General features: G+C 35.8%; 1 protein-coding gene and 1 pseudogene across 11 annotated transcripts in view; both read right to left on the minus strand.

The window, feature by feature from the left end:
• GPHN (gephyrin) overlaps window positions 1–16,856 on the minus strand; it is a 444,048-nt gene that overhangs the window by 192,207 nt on the left and 234,985 nt on the right. For all 11 annotated transcript variants that reach the window (XM_059693242.1, XM_059693272.1, XM_059693252.1 and 8 more), the window contains one exon: window positions 10,445–10,539. In XM_059693242.1, the coding sequence (XP_059549225.1) occupies window positions 10,445–10,539 (95 nt within the window). The remainder of the gene's footprint in view (window positions 1–10,444; window positions 10,540–16,856) is intronic.
• On the minus strand, window positions 23–4,856 carry LOC132233088 (histone H4 transcription factor-like; annotated as a pseudogene).

The following is a 16,856-nucleotide window of genomic DNA, read 5'->3' on the forward strand; positions in this document are numbered from 1 at the left end:
ATCTAACTGCGGCAGTGTTTGACTATATCCTACGCAGTGAGAAAACCTGAAGTCATTTTCAAGGTCCAACATTTCTTACTTCTTTTCAGTCGGGCCAAGTTTCTAAACTTTCTAAATCTCCATTTTCCGGCTAATGAAAAGAAAATAGGATTCTACTAAGTCTCCTATCTACCTACTCCAGGACTTCTGTGAGGATCAAATGAGATGAGACATGGGAAAACACTTCACAGACATTTGGTTAAACTGTGAAATGTTTGCACTTGGCTATAAAGCAAGTCGGGTCCCTCGGCTAAAGAAACTCCCAGGAGGCTAGTCGGGCGTTGTTACATGATGTCATTACCTGGCACCCACAGCCACTGTTTCCAGGCTGGGCTGGGCTGTGGGCTGCATTTTGCACCATGGAGTCTTGGGAGCATTGACTGTGATTTGGTGGGTTGTTGCTCTGAGGTGGTGGAGGAACCTGTGTCTGGCTTGGGGGAAGCCAAGTGTTCGTTTGTCGGTGCCCAGTCCATGGTGCCGTTTCTTTTTAAATGGCCAGTGCGCATCATGGCAGCTCCTGCATTGAGTGTCTGGCCCTGCTGGTCAGTGCGCATCATAGCTACCAGTCCAACGGTCAGATGGACACTTAGGCTTTTATATATATAGATATTCTCACTGTATTCTCAATGTTTCTTAATTTTTATGTGTCTGTCAATCTGAATTGTATTCTGGATAATTTCTTCAAATATTTTCATCTAGTTCCCTAATTCTCTCTTCAATTATATATAATCTGCAATCTAATCTATCTATTTAGTTTAATATTTGTCATTATTATATTTTACCTATCTAAATATGTTTCATTCTTTTAAAACTACTTGCTACTTGAATATAATTTTCCAGTTTCTTTTTTAGTTCTCTTAGGTATATTACATTATTTCTTTTTATTCTGTCTGATACCAGGATTTTAAGTCTTTCAGATCTCTCATTCCTTAATGTGCCTTGATATTTGTGTGGGTGACCTGCTAATTTCTGTAGAACTATATCTGTGACAAACCTTTGAGGTTTAGGTTGAAGTATAATTCCTGAAGAGAGGATTTATGTCAGTCCAATATTTGGGACACTTCCAACACAGAGACACTTTAAATTTAATTTTCCTTTACTTGATGTTTTTCAGATTACATAAGTAATCCAAACCTATACCATTATGTGGTTATGGTATTGAGGAGATAACAGCTGGCCTCGACCCCTTCCAAAGTCAAGGAGATAATTAAAGAGATAATTCTGGGTCAAACTGCTTACTTAAAAAAATGCACTGAACTGATCCTGTGCTCTAGATGCTTCTGAACTAAAGCTGTACTAGAGTTGCTGTGCAAGGATCTGAAGATACCATGAGGAATTTGAACCATGTTACTCAGATTGTTTATTTTTTGTAACAGCAGAAGCACATATACACACTCAGTGCCCCCAGTCCCATCCCTCAGAATAACATGGAAGTCCTTGGGCTGTAGGAGGAACCCTTTGGAGGGAAATGGATGCCTGGTTCACACTGCCTTGACTGGTTGGGATGAAAGGGCCATTGCAGGGCCTAGTTACATGTCATCCCTAGGCCTAAGAAACCCTAAAGGTGGGAATGGATGCAAGCTCAGGATATTAATCACTAATCCAGCATGTCTAGGGGTCATGGTTAAGCCTGCTACTAGCTTCCTCTACAAGAATATATACAACCAGGGTGTCCTCCTCAAAAAGTCCAAACTCCTAGGATCCCCACAAAAACATGGTCTGGCAGAAAAGGAAAGTCCTTAGAGTCTGCTGAATGATGCAAGTCAGGTCCAGAGTGGACCACACTGCTCTCAGCACCACTCCAAAAGGCATCCATTGGCAAGGACTGCCCAAAGGGGCACTGCCACCAGCCTGGCTCAAACCCAAGCCTGGGTTAGGAATGGTCATGTTCAATCACCTTTAGACCATCTGGACTTCTGATTCCTCAGCTATTCCCTGAAACTTTTCCATGATGATCCCTGAGGGGGACTTGGGTGCTGGGTGTGGGGGGCTCTCCAGTGTCTTTGGACAGCACATAGTAGAGTATCTCTTGGGCATTGGTCTGATTCACCACATGGATGACAGTTCTGGAGGTGTCCTGAGAGGCTGAGAGGGCTATCCCCTCACTACCTCTGCTTTCCTCTTCCACCTCTTCCTGGGGTCCTGACTCCCCTGATGCTGATTTTAGAATGATGCTCTGCAGGCTGCTCTTGTTCAGTGATGCTCTCAGGTCCAATCCTTCTCGTGATTGCCACAGCAGTTGCTGTGTCAGCTCTACACTTTCCCAGCGAACTAGCTACAGCCGCATGCAGCCTTCTTCATGTTCCTTGTTCAAGTTCACTTGAACTGGTGCTTCTTATGAAGATACATGGTGAGGCTGTTGCACCTTGTGAAGCATTTGGTACACACATGACATTTGTACTTTGGCTCTGAGTAATCTTCATGCACTTTTCAGTAATGGGACTTGACAGAGCACAGGGCTCGGGCACTAAAGTTGCAGTTCTCAAAATGATACCTGTAGGCTGGCTCCTTGCTATGGGTATCCAGGTGCTTCCAGAAGTCAAGTAGATTCTTGCAGCTGAAGTTACAACAGTCACATTTAAAAGGCCAGTCCTCACTGTGGCGATAGTGCATGTGGTTGCAGAGGGAGGATGGCAGCAGACAGATCATATCACACAGAGGACACTTACGGTATAGTGATTCACATGGTTATGCATGTGGTCGCACAACACCTGTCACAAATCTCATGGAACAGTGAGAGCCCTGGGAGCATTGCTGATCCAATGAGGTCTGGCAATAGATGTGATCTAAGAACTTGGTCAAACATGCCCTGAAGGTGGGGCAGGCTACCACCTTTTCCTGGGTATGGCTACAGAGGTGCTTACGAAGCTTACAGTGGTCCTTGAAGGTACAGGTACAGCCTTTCCTGTCACACAGCACCACATGATTGTCTTTGCCAACTGCTTTGTATTCACAGCACAGGCTGTGCCCTTCCACATGCCAACAGAAGCACTCAGGATTATTAAAGGAGCTCTCACAGTGCTCCCACAGACATGGGAAGTGGTCAGGGATGTCAGGTCATGTTGTAGCTGTGGAAGTCCAAATGCAAGGGCTGAAGTTGGCCTGGCTCTGCAGGGCTGGCAGCCCCCCACTGATTCAGCTTGGTATGGTAGCAGTGGTAGTAGACATGGTGGACAAGGTCAGCAGAACTGTCCAGAGGACAAAGGCCACACTCCTGCCATATGCAGGGGTATTTTTCCTCCAGCATATCCTCATCATCATCCTTTTCTTCCTTCCCCAAGCTGTATAGGTACTTCTGCAGGAGCTGAGTGACGTGTTCACAGAACTCCTACATGGCCAAACACAGAAAGGAGGAGGACCCCCATTCACACTGTAGGTCCAGGTTCTCCTTTTGGGAAACTTTCACAGTGGGCAGTATGGCCTTCACTTGCCCCTCAGCTCCCCAGTCTCTCCAGTTTTCCTTCTACCTTGACCATTTCTGGAAGGGCCCAGATTGTTTATTATATGGCTTATGACGATGGAACTCAGCTATCAAAAAACTCTTATGGGACTACAGTACATAAAAAAAAAAATATTAGGGGGGTGAGAGGAGGGAAATGGTACCAGCTTTCCTGTGCTGCAGTAGTTATTCATCCCAAACCTGTCTCACTTGTCTTTTGCAACCTGATGTACTTCCTATGATGCTGAATGGAAGCTGTGTCTGATGTATTGTAGCATATACCAAGAAAATTTGCATTCCATGGATGCTGTATTTACTATCCTAAAGCATTTCTTCAAATTGTGGTGAAATATACATACCATGCAATTTACCATTTTAACCAATTTTAAGTGTTCAGTTCATCGGCATTAAGTACATTCAAACTGCTGTGTAACTATCACTATACATCTCCAGAACTTTGTCATCATTCTGTACTGAAACTGTCCAATAAACAATAACTCCATGTTCCACCCTTCCCATCCTGGGTAATCACTGTTCTACTTTCTATATCTATGTATTTGACTTCATATAAGTGGAATCATACAATGTTTGTCCTTCTGTCTAGTTTACTTAGCACATCTCTAAGGTCATCCATGTTGTATAATGTATCAGAAATTCATTCATTTTAAGACTAATATTCCATTGTATGTACTGGTACATAACACATTTTGTTTATCCATTCACCTATCCATAAAGGGACATATGAGTTGCATCCACCTTTTGGCTGTTGTGAATAACACTATAAACATTGGTGTACAAGTATCTGTTCCAGTCTTTGCTTTCAGTTATTTTAGGCATAAACCCAGGAGTGGAATTGCTGGATAATACGGTAATTCTATATTTAATTTTCTTGAGTAGTGGCCATACTGTTTTAAACAACAGCTGCACCATTTTACATTCCCACTAACAATGTACAAGGGTTCCAATTTCTCTACACCCTCACCACTGCTTGAATTTCTGTTTGTTTTTTTTCGATAACAGCCATCCTAATAGGTGTAAAGTGGTATCTCATTGTAGTTTTGATTTGCATTTCTCTAATGATTGCTGGTGTTGAGTATCTTTTCATGTGCTTACTGGCTATTTGTATATCTTCTTTGGAGAAATACCTATTTAAGTCCTCTGCCCATTTTTAAATTGGGGTGTTTGTTTTGTTTTTGAGTTGGAGTCCTTTACAAATTCTGGATATTAAACCCTTATCAGATATATGACTTGCAAATTTTTTTTTTTTTTTTTTTTTTTTACCATTCTGTGGTTGTCATTTTATTTTGTTGATATTGTGTTTTGAGGCATAAAGTTTTTAATGTTGACAAAGTCCAACTTGTCTATATTTTATTTTATTACTTTTTTTAAAAAAATATATTTTATTGATTTTTTACAGAGAGGAAGGGAGAGAGATAGAGAGTTAGAAACATCGATGAGAGAGAAACATCGATCAGCTGCCTCCTGCACATCTCCCACTGGGGATGTGCCCGCAACCCAGGTACATGCCCTTGACCGGAATCGAACCTGGGACCTTTCAGTCCGCAGGCCGACGCTCTATCCACTGAGCCAAACCGGTTTCAGCTATTTTATTACTTTTGATATTATATTCAAAAAGCACTGCAAAATCTAATGTCATCAAGCTTTCCCCTGAAGTTGTCTTCCACATGTTTTATAGTTTTAACTCTGAGATTTAGGTCCTTGATTCTTTTAAAGTTAATTATAATATATGGTGTAGGGTATGGGGCCAACTTCATACTTTTCATGTGGATATTCAATTTTCCCAACACCATTTGGGAAGATTATAATTTTCCACACTGAATTGTCTTAGTACCCTTCTCAAAAATAACTGGCCTCTCTATTCTTTCTCTTCTTTAAAATCCTCTTTTAAAAAATATATTTTTATTGACATTAGAGAGAGAGAGGAAAGGAGAGGGAGAGAGAGAAATATCAATGTGAGAGAAACATTGATTGGTTGCCTTCTGCATGCCCTTACTGGGGTCATGCCCACAACCTGGGCATATACCCTGACTGAGAAACAAACCAGTAACCTTTTGGTGCATGGGACACTGCTCAACCAACTGAGCAACACCAGCCAGGTTTGACCTCTCTATTCTATTCCATTGGTTTAAAAAAGTCCGTCTTAATGCTAGTACCACAGTTTTAATTATTGTAGCTTTTTAATAAGTTTGATATCAGGGAGAGAGAGTCCTCCTACTTTATTGCTCTTTTTCAATATTGTTTTGGCTATTTGGGGTCCCTTGAGATTTTCTATAAATTTTAGAATAAAATTTTCTATTTCTGCAAAAAGATGTTGCTATGTGTATTTTGATAGGACTGCATTACATCTGTAGATTACTTTGGGTAGTAATGACATTTTCATAATTAAATTTTCCAATCCATAAACCTGGGATGGATTTCCATTTAATTAAGTCTTTCATTTCTTTCAGCAATGTTTGGTAGTTTTCAGTGTACAAGTCTTTCACCTCCTTGATCAAGATAATGAGTAAGAATTTTATTCTTTTAAATGCTATTGTTAATGTATAGAAACACAACTGCATGTTGATCAAATGCATGTTGATTATGTATCTTAAGCTTGGCTGAATATAATTCTTAGTTCTAATGGGCTGTGTGTGTATAATCTTTAGGGTTTTTGTTACATAGAAGATTAAGTCAAACAGGAATAAATTCAATTCTTTCTTCCCAATTTGGAATTTCATTAATTAACTAATTAATTTTTGCCTAATGCTCCAGCTACAACTTCCAATAGCTTTTTTTTTTTTTTTTTTTAAGTGGCAAAAATTGGCATCCTGGTCTTGTTCCTATTTTAGAGAAAGAGCATTCAGTCTTTCACCATTGAGTATGATATTTGCTGTGTGTTTTTTAATATAAGGCCTTTATTATGTTAAGGTAGTTTCCTTCTATTTCAGATGAAGTGTTATTAACATGAATGCATGCTGAATTTTGTCAAATAATTTTTTTTGTATCAACTGAGCTACTCAGTGTTTTTAATCCTTTATTTTGTTAGTATGGTATATTGATTGTTTTGTTTTGTGGTGTTTTTTTTTGTATGAAGAACTATTCTTGCATTCTAGATATAAATCCCACTTCATCATGGTGCATAATTCTTTCAATATGCTGCTGAATTTGGTTTGCTAGTATATTGTTGAATATTTTTGCATCAATGTTCATAAGGAATATTGGTCAGTTGTTTTCTTGAAGTTTTTTTGTCTTTCCTTGGTATAGGGTAGTGCTGCCCTCATAGAATTAGTTAGGAAGTGTTCCCTTCTCTTCAATTTTTTTTTGAAGAGTTTGAGAAGGATTGGTATCCATTATTTCTTAATGTTTGGTAGACTTATTAGTGAAGCCGTTGGATACAATCATTTTATTTGTAGGTAGGTTTTTGATTACTGATTCAGTCTTCTTACTAGTTACAGATATATTTGGATTTTCTATTCCTTTGCGATTCAATCTACTAGGCTTTGTGTTTGTAGGAATTTGTCCATTTCATCTAGATTATCCAATTTTGTTGATCTTTTTAAAGAAACAATATTTGATTTAGTTAATTTTTCTGTATTGCTTTTTCCATTTGCTATTTTATTTATTTCTGCTTTAATCTTTATTATTTTCTTTTTTCTTCTAGTTTTGGGTTTTGTTCATTCTTCTTTCTTTAGTTCCTTAAGCTATAATGTTAGGTGGTTGTTTTGAGACTTTTCTTTTTAAATGTAAGCATTTACAGCTATAACTTTCCTTATCACTTAAGTTTTGTTAGGAATCATGGAGGCAGGAAACAGTGAAACTTTTTTTTTAATGTGCTGAAAAAAAAGAGCTGTCAATCCAGAATACTACATCTAGTGACAATATCCTTCAGGAATAAAGGTAAAATAAAGGCATTTTCAGATGAAAGAAAGCTATTAGAAGGTATTTCCACCAGACTTGTTTAAGAACTAGAACACCCAACCAATAAAAATAAAACAACAATGATTAACACTTAAATAAGACTTATAAATCAGTTGTTGTGTTAAATACTTTACATGGACTCACTCACTTAATTCAAGAACACTGGTACTATCAACATCCTCATTATACAGATAAGAAAACAAAACAGATGTTAAGTAGCTAGTAAGTAGTAGAGTCCGAATAGAACCCAAGCCAGCCATCTGCCTTCAGAGATGATGCTCTTAACTAATACATACTTGATACTTATCTTCCAACTTTCTTGTACAGAAAACCTTTAGTATATCAAGTAATCAAATAGGTAAAAACAATTTGGAATAGATTTGGTGATTCTGAAAGGTATTTTTATTTAATTCTGCTCTCTAGAGATAAAAACAGAAATGTAAGGCACCAACTTGATGGAGTACCTTGAAAAAAATTCTATTAGAATTAGGATGTATTGATTTATCAATAAAAATAACCTTAACAATGAATATTTTTTGAGTCCTTACTATGTGTTAAAAGTTGTTTTGTAGGGTGAGGATGTAAAAATGAATAAGACAAAGCTCCTGTTCTTCAGAGTTTTATACAACTTAGGTAATACAGACAAGAAAGTACAGTAGGTCCTCGGGCTATGTCGGAGATCCGTTCCCACGGATTTAATGTGATTTTCGCGGTAAGTTGGAACCCACCTACATAAGCACCTACATCACTCACATGGAGCACATACACAGCAGTAATGAAGTGAAACAGTAAAAAATATTTAAAAGAAAGATAACAATTCCTGACCTTTACTTGTGGTAAATAAATAATAAAAAACATAAAGCACATATGAACATATGTCGAAATGACGGAACATTTTTTTTTTTTACAAATAAATGGGAGATGGCGATGTAACCATGAAACAACGTACGTCGAGTCTGATGTAACCCGAGGACTGTTTGTAAATAATTACAATATAGCATGTGTTATAATAGAATTATATGCAAAGTCCAAAGTACATACAACGTAAAAATGCTATCAAAAGGAAGCATCCATCTAATTATGGCTGTTTTAAAAATAGGAATTAAAAAAGGCTTTAAAAAGCACCAAAAATGAACATTCATGGGAATATTCTACAATTTCCTTTTCCATTCATGTAGAACTGTTTCAAATCTATTAACTGTTTCAAATCTGTGGAAACTCTCAGTTAAGTCGGCAATGAACAGAAAGAAAAGTCAGAATTTGTTACCCTGATGTGTATATGTTTTAATTTTCAAAGTCCACAGCATAATGATGATGACCTTATACAAAGTACTTAGAATCAGCTCCTGTTGATTAGTTTTCCACTTACTTAGCAGTCCAGTGCTCAGTCCAGTGGATTCAAAAGATGGAAAAGGAATTAATCCAGAAAAATCTTTCAATAAGACAAAAACTAATATTTCTATACTGGATCAAGAAATCTATAGAAAATTTTAAGGATTACCTTAACAGTTGCAAAAAACAAGTTCTCCAGGTTAACTGTGGGATCATTAAGGACAAAGCCTTACATATTTTTTTCTATTCTTAGTATCCCTAATGGTTAATATGGGCCTGTCAAATAGACTATTACTATGCCTGCCAAAATAGAATTTACATTATAAAAGAATTAACAAGAGGTGAAGTTTAATTCTTTAACTATATTCCTTTTATTCCAAGAAAGAGTTATTAATATAAGTAAAGGCTAAAAAAAAAAAATCCCCAACAGAATAAAAGAGTTAATATAAGTTCCTTAAAGATCAGCATGATCTTTTAATTTTAAAATCTCTATCATTCTACTTTAATTCTATTTTTGCTTTTACTAAAATATTCCCATATAGTACTTGTGATAGCAAAGGGAATACAGTATCTAATGACCCATTCATATTTCCTTTTAGTTATTTTCAAGTGGCTTCTCTTCATGGGATATAAACTTAGTCGAAGTAAAATAAAGGGCATTGTATCTAAGCATTAAATGCATATATTTACTTATATATTCATATTGCACATAGGGTCAATAAATGGCTATAAATGATTGTGATATGCTTATATTATAAAGTTGCTGTGTATTTTTAGATTGCTCTGAGATCAACTGTCTATTTAATCAAATCATTAAATCAACAGACTCTCACTAATTTATACTTCTGTCTTTAACTTAAATGATATGTTATATGTTGTCCTCATTAAAGGAGATTTTAATCTAAGAGTTGCTAAAATAATAACTAAATAAACCATTAGATCAGTGATGGCGAACCTTTTGAGCTCGGAGTGTCAGCATTTTGAAAAACCCTAACTTAACTCTGGTGCCATGTCACATATAGAAATGTTTTGATATTTGCAACCATAGTAAAACAAAGACTTATAATTTTGATATTTATTTTATATATTTAAATGCCATTTAACAAAGAAAAATCAACCCAAAAATGAGTTCGTGTGTCACCTCTGACACGCGTGTCATAGGTTCGCCATCACTGCATTAGATTGAGATGAATGTCAACATCTATGTCAACAAAAGCGTAGTTTTAAATACACTAATTTAGTAAAATAATAATATACTATTAATTGAGCTTTTTTCATGACCAGATATCAATAAATCTAATTACAAATTGGAATAAAAGTTAGTAACTTGTGAGAATAACTTAATTTTAGAAATTCTACTGTTTAGTTTTATCAAATTAGTATTTGAATGCAATTAATGAATATTAATTAATGATTGCAGATAATCACAAAAAAGAATAGTTTTACATCTTAATAAACTGGACTCTTCTCTGTGTTAGGATTGACAACTTTTAGCAGTAATATAGTACTTTCTAAAACTTTAAATATGCAAAAAGAAAAATATTGAAAGAAACTAATGTCCAATATTTGACTGGACAGGAAACTAAGACTTAATTCTCGGGAACATATGGGGCAAACTTCATTGTTATAACTCAAGTTTCTTGGGTTTATCAGTCTATTGTAGTGATTAATAGTATGGAATTAATTTTATTTGCAACATTTTGGTGACTTTCTTACCTAGAGAGCATGCCCAGAGGTGTAACATTAAGTGATCCCATCAGCATTGCCAGGGCCATCCCTGGTGCTTCCCGTTCTATTACTTCTTTTGTGGCCTGTAATTAAAGATTAAATAGCAGACTGAGTGAAACTAGCCAAAAAGAAGGAATGCAGAGTAGTAAAATTAACTTCAATGTAAGTATAAACCATACTTTTCCTAAACCACACTTTGTAGTTCTTCAGACTTTTTTTTTTTTTTTTTTTTTTAAGGCAGCAAGACTCAGTTCTTTGGGACCACTGAATAAAAGCCGAGGACCAGGACACCCAGGGAACTTTTACATTAGCAGATCTTTCTCATATCTTACAATTCTGAAGTATTTGATAAAAGTCTCATCTCGCCTAATAACCTAAATTTTAAGAGAAAGTCCCAGATTGCTATAAGGACTCAATAGATTTCTAAGGGTAAGAAATTTGGGTAAATTTATTTTTGTCTATTACTCTTAAAATAATTAGTCCCTCCCTGAAACCCTGTGATCATTTTGTATCTCTCCTAGCTCTGTACTTTTATGATATAATTAAAAGGAACTCAAGAAGTCATCAGTCAACTTTTCCCATGTATTGGGTAGAAAAAAACCCTCTAGGTTCCATGTCTTCAATATGAATTACCATCTACTTTGAAAATAATAAAAGTGATAGGCTTTATTTATATAACAAGTTTTAAGATAGAACATTTTTAAGACAAGTGTGTTTAAACCTGGAATAAGCTAATGAAGGAGACAGGAATATTTCATTTTCTAAAGGTAAATCAAATTAGGTATATATTATTCTGTGATGGTAAAGATATGACTTAGGTTAAAACTTGAGAGTGAAATATATGATTTAATTAATTCCTAATCCTCTGTTTTTATAAATATAGCTTACAATACTTGGGGGCAGTACAAAAGTGAAATTTGCAAAACAAAGTGTTCCAATAAATAAGAAATATGCAAATGAAATAAAAAGTAAATTATGGAGAAAGGTTTGTATTTCAATATTTCATTAGAAGTAGAGAGATATTCTTAGATTGTAGCTCTGGGAAAAATGTAGAATGAGGACTGGGCAAAGCAGTTAATATGCACCGAGTATGTGTTAGAGATATCTGTCAACTTTTAAGTTAATCCCTTATAACTATACAGAATAAAGGACGACTAGAATTGATGTCATCTACTGGTCTACTGAATCCCAGCATAATTCAATACTTTACAATGGCAGACATGTAAAGGAAACTAATATACCAAAATATTTTTCAATAAATTGTGCTTTAAAAATAGAGGGTCAACAGATAGGAGAAAGGAAATTCTTAAATTCCTAAATTTAGAAGTTAATTACTTTCATTTAAATGTATAGCTAAAAATTGTCAAGCTAGCATTATCAGAATCTATCTTCTGTTTTCCAAATTCAATCTGTCTGGTATGATTTTGAGGTCTCTTGAGAAGAAACACTATTTCCATGTTATAAGGATGTATTCCAAAGTACAGTAGCATAGTTTATTTAAAGATAAGGGAACATATCAACGTGTAGCTGAGAGAAGTCTTTCATTTAAACAAATACTTTAAAGCACAGCACTTATCCATCTCCACATTAGTTATTAAACACCTATGTACTAGGTTGTATTCTATGCATTGATGTTGCACTAATGAAAACAAACTTATAAGAGTTTGTGTAAACTCACTGTTACCTGGTACATAAAAAACTCAATGGGCAAATTATATTTGAGAATTACCTAAAAATATGCAATTCATTAAATTTTCTACATACTCTTAAAATATGCAATTGAATTTGGTCAGATCACAGTGGTTTACCTCGATTGCCTCATCTCACTTTTCAAAGAATCGTTTTACTGGACTTTGCTTTTGTTGCATGCAATTGAAGCCAATGAAATGGCTCAGTGCGACTCATACTTAATCACAAAGTATCTGAGGCCACCGTTCACTACATTGCATTGTGATCCTATTTAAGAGAATCTATAGAGAAATTTCCTCTTAAGTGTCACAACTAAGAATGGGTCTTTTTCTGTGCTACTAGTTTGTTTTTAAATTATGATGCTTGTGAATTAAGTTATCCTTTAGAAAAGAGGAAAATTTGTGGATACTGTTTTAGTATGCTTCCTGAACACAACCGAATTGCATCTTATTGTTCCTTGCCCTATTTTTTCACATTTATCTTGTTAGAAGTTGTGTTCTATGTGTTTGGATAAGCCATCTTAATTATTTTTAGTGTATTAATAAGTATATGGATGATAGATGGATAGATTAATGAATTTTTTATACAAAGGTCTTCATCTTTTTCCAAACATAATTTAGGGAGGACAGTTAATTCTTTCTGAAGACTTTTTAGAGCAGTGGTTCTCAACCTTCCTAATGCCGCGATCATTTAATACAGTACCTCATGTTGTGGTGACCCCCACTTTCATTGTTACAAATTGAACAGAATTAAAGCATCGTGATTAATCACAAAATAGTATGTAATTATATATGTGTTTTCCAATGGTCTTAGGCGACCCCTGTGAAAGGGTTGTTCGACCCCCAAAGAGGTCGTGACCCACAGGTTGAGAACCGCTGTTTTAGAGAATTTGGGCTTATAGACACAATTTTTGTATATTTTAGAACAGAACAGAAAAGGAAATTATATACTATGGTGATGTCACTAAAAGGCACCGGTGCTCACGGTAGTGATGGGGAGATTGTCAGACTTTCTCTAGGACTAGACAAAAAGCAACTTTTCAATAGAGTATCCCTAAATAATGCACAAATACGGTCTTTCTTACATCTAGTCAAATACATCTTTTCTATGAACCATCAGAACCTTCTATTTCCTTTTTCTTTTTCCTCTTTTTAAAAAATATATTTTATTGATTTTTTACAGGGAGGAAGGGAGAGAGATAGAGAGTTAGAAACATCAATCAGCTGCCTCCTGCACACGCCCTACTGGGGATGTGCTCGTAACCAAGGTACATGCCCTTGACCGGAATCAAACCTGGGACCCTTCAGTCCGCAGGCCGACGCTCTATCCACCAAGCCAAACTGGCTAGGGCTCTTTTTCCTCTTAAGCTGTTTGGGATAGCAGTAAAATCATCATCTGTGAGATCAGACAATGCCACTACATATTTAAGGTAGATGAGAATAAGGGCTGGCTATATTGCAGCACCTAGCACAATATCCAACATATACTATATGTATTCAATAAATTTTTGTTGAATAAAAGAATTAATGAGTAAATGAACCAATATACTTTGAAACTTGGCTTTATCACCTAATTGTTCTGTGCATTACAACAAAATGTTTAACTTTTCTGAGCTTTAGTGTACTTATGAATAAAATGAATATAATTGTAAAATATATCTACATCTTATGAGAAGTAAATGATATAAATAAATCACCTATCACAGAGTAGATAGTCAATACATGTCAATTCTCTCTATGCTTCTACCTTCCAATTCGCCTTACATCCTTGCAGGTTTGATCTCACCAGTTAGAGAACAGGAATAATACAAAAAACCAGAAGCCAAACCTAGAAACAGTGGTTGAGAACCAAAGGTGAAGGAAAAGAGAATGGAGAGCAAGAACTTAAATCTTAGAAAGTTGACAAGTGGGGGGCAGGAAGCAGAACATTGAAATAGTGGAATCTAAAGAGAATAAGAGGTCAAATGAAGTGGAAATTGGAAGAAGTGTAGGAGGGCAAGAGCTGGTGAAGGCACAATTAGAAGGAAAAGAGCAAGAGAATAAAACAGGAAAAAGTGATCTAAATTATTTAAAAATCCAAACGGCAGCATAGTTTTTAACAATGTAGCTTTATCCTTTCAATCATATATACTAGTATGCTATAGATAATGAAGATCATATGTGCCTTTATTGTCCAAGTACTAATAGATATCATTCATTATTAATAGATTATTCATAATTAATGGAAAAAAGGATGCCATTGCAACTTTAAAGCCATTTTTCTTAATTAGCTTAATGTTTCTACTTTCTCATACATTAATTTGATTGCTAATTTTTTTTCCTTGAGCAATAGTAGAAATTTATATTTCTACTTCAGATATAAACTTTCTGAACTAGTAGTGTCTAAAATAATGATGTTTAATTAGATTTAGCAATTCCCTGTTAATAAGACATTTTATCTTTAACTTCTAAATACTTTCTAAACTATAAAAATTCAATCTCCTATGGAAAATTGCTTACTGTGTGCCGGGAGCCGGTCCATCCTTGCTGTTTCAAGGGACCTGGCATATATGGCATACGGTTCTTAATATGTTTGCTCACCTTCTTGGCGCTGTGTTTTAACCAAGGTCACCAGGTAGGGATTTTCCCCTGAAGTTAGGGAGGGAATAAAACCCCTCAACTAAGTGCCAGGCGGGTAATTAATCCCTTTAACTACGAACAATCATGCTTAAACTACATAATCTTTTCTCCCTGGAATGGAGATAAGAAACGCCCTAACCTTTGTAATAGAGATTGATAGGATTGAATCAACTGGTATAAATACAGTTGTAACAAGACAGAAACACTCAGAACTTAGAACAGAATCAAGAAGACAGAACCTACACGGAGCCTAGAGACAGAAGAACTTCGCTGGAGAGAGCATGCCGGAGGATCCTGGAGAGGGACTGGCCTCGGAGCCTAGAGACAGAGCCTAGCGGGAGAACATGGCAAGGGATCCTGGACTGAACCTGACTACAGAGATTGGCAGGAGAACCTGACTGGAACCTGGACACTGAACCTGACTGGAGAGCCTGGACAGAACCTGGCTGGAGAACCTAGCGAGGGAACATGGCTACAGAACCTCGCTGGAAATCCGAAGCAGAACCTCTCTGGAGATCCAGACCAGAACTTGGCTGGAGATCTGGGCTAGAGATCCTGGCTAGGCTGCTGATCAACTGAACGCTGTCTCCGTGTCCTTCCTTCTTCGCCGACTCCATCTACACCTTTGGGAACCCCTGGACCTGCTGGGGCTGGACCCCGGCAACTGTGATCTTATTTTTTTATCCTTGACACTTTGAAGATAACATTTAAGTCAAAGACTGCTCAAGTTCCAAAAAAAGAGTGTCATCAACAATAATTCGATAGGCAGGGAACTTGTCAATGAAACTGAGTTCCATTTTTAACTTCACAGAAAAAAAAATGACCTTAAAAAATGTTATTGCTAAAAAGCAGTCATGTTTAAATAAGTACAGGACACATAGCAGCTACATGTCAATGGGTAGAAATTTCTTATATTCCTGGTGATTGTGAAAAATCACTTTTACTTACTTTATAGATATTTATTAACAAACCATAATTTGTATTAATATTTACATGCTTGTTACTCAACTATGTAGGTTTAATAAAATATCCTCCTAACAATTACTACAGTGCTCTCTGCTCTTTGTTCTTAAGTAACAAAGAATATCTTTGAAACAACATCTAATGGCTACTAATAATGTAAAGCTATCAAGGTAGGATCAGTTAGAGGAGTAGTTTTCTAACAGTAGTGTGCATCTGAATCTTCAAGAGGCCTTAAACAACACTGATTGCTGAGACCTTGACTCAGAATGTCTGACTGGAGTCTCAAAATATGCATTTATGCTTGTGATGATGGTCAGAGGACCACACTTTGAAAAACACACTGCGAATAGACGTAATGAGGTTGATTCATGATAATGTGTACTACTTGATCTAATCTTCATGATCACCTTATAATATTCAACTTTGTAAAGTAGACTGAAATAAATGTTAGGATATTTCATAAGAGCAAAGTGTAGACCTAGTGAGGAGATAAATTTGGTGAAAATAAGCAGTATAATGCCATCCAATTAAATTTTCCTTACTCTATTCATTAAAGGGCAAACATATTAATTTTATTTTATACTTTAAAAAGAGGTTATAATAAACTAACAGTTTAGAGCCTGACCCTTTAAGTATACTATGGTACAGAGAAGCTATTTTTATACATTTTTTTCCTCAGGACTACAAAGACATGATATATAAAATTTACATGTATGACTAACTCCTAAGTATGCTCAAGGAATACCAGATATAAATCGTCTTTCTCCTCTCATTTAAGAGACAGAGCATAATGAAATAAGAGACACATTATTATAAGGGCAGCTTTAAATTTAATTTAATTAATTAAACGTTCATTTGTAGATTTTGTAATTTTGTATTAGTTGCAAACACCTTTCAAACAATCATAACACATCACTGTCTCACAACAGTGTGACTAAAGCAGTTAGACATACACAACAAGCAGGTGAAGATGCTACCCAGGATAATGGTAGTTATCCCAGTTTTACTTGGAAGATATGATCTGGTTGATAATGTTTTAGGCTTCTTAAATATTTACATCTTCTTCCACTCCTGGAAGCAGCAGAAAGCTTTTCAAAAATGGATATACTTTATTTTGTTTTTCAAAGTTG

This window comes from Myotis daubentonii, chromosome 1 (assembly GCF_963259705.1).
Source record: "Myotis daubentonii chromosome 1, mMyoDau2.1, whole genome shotgun sequence".
Taxonomy (NCBI): Eukaryota; Metazoa; Chordata; class Mammalia; order Chiroptera; family Vespertilionidae; genus Myotis; species Myotis daubentonii.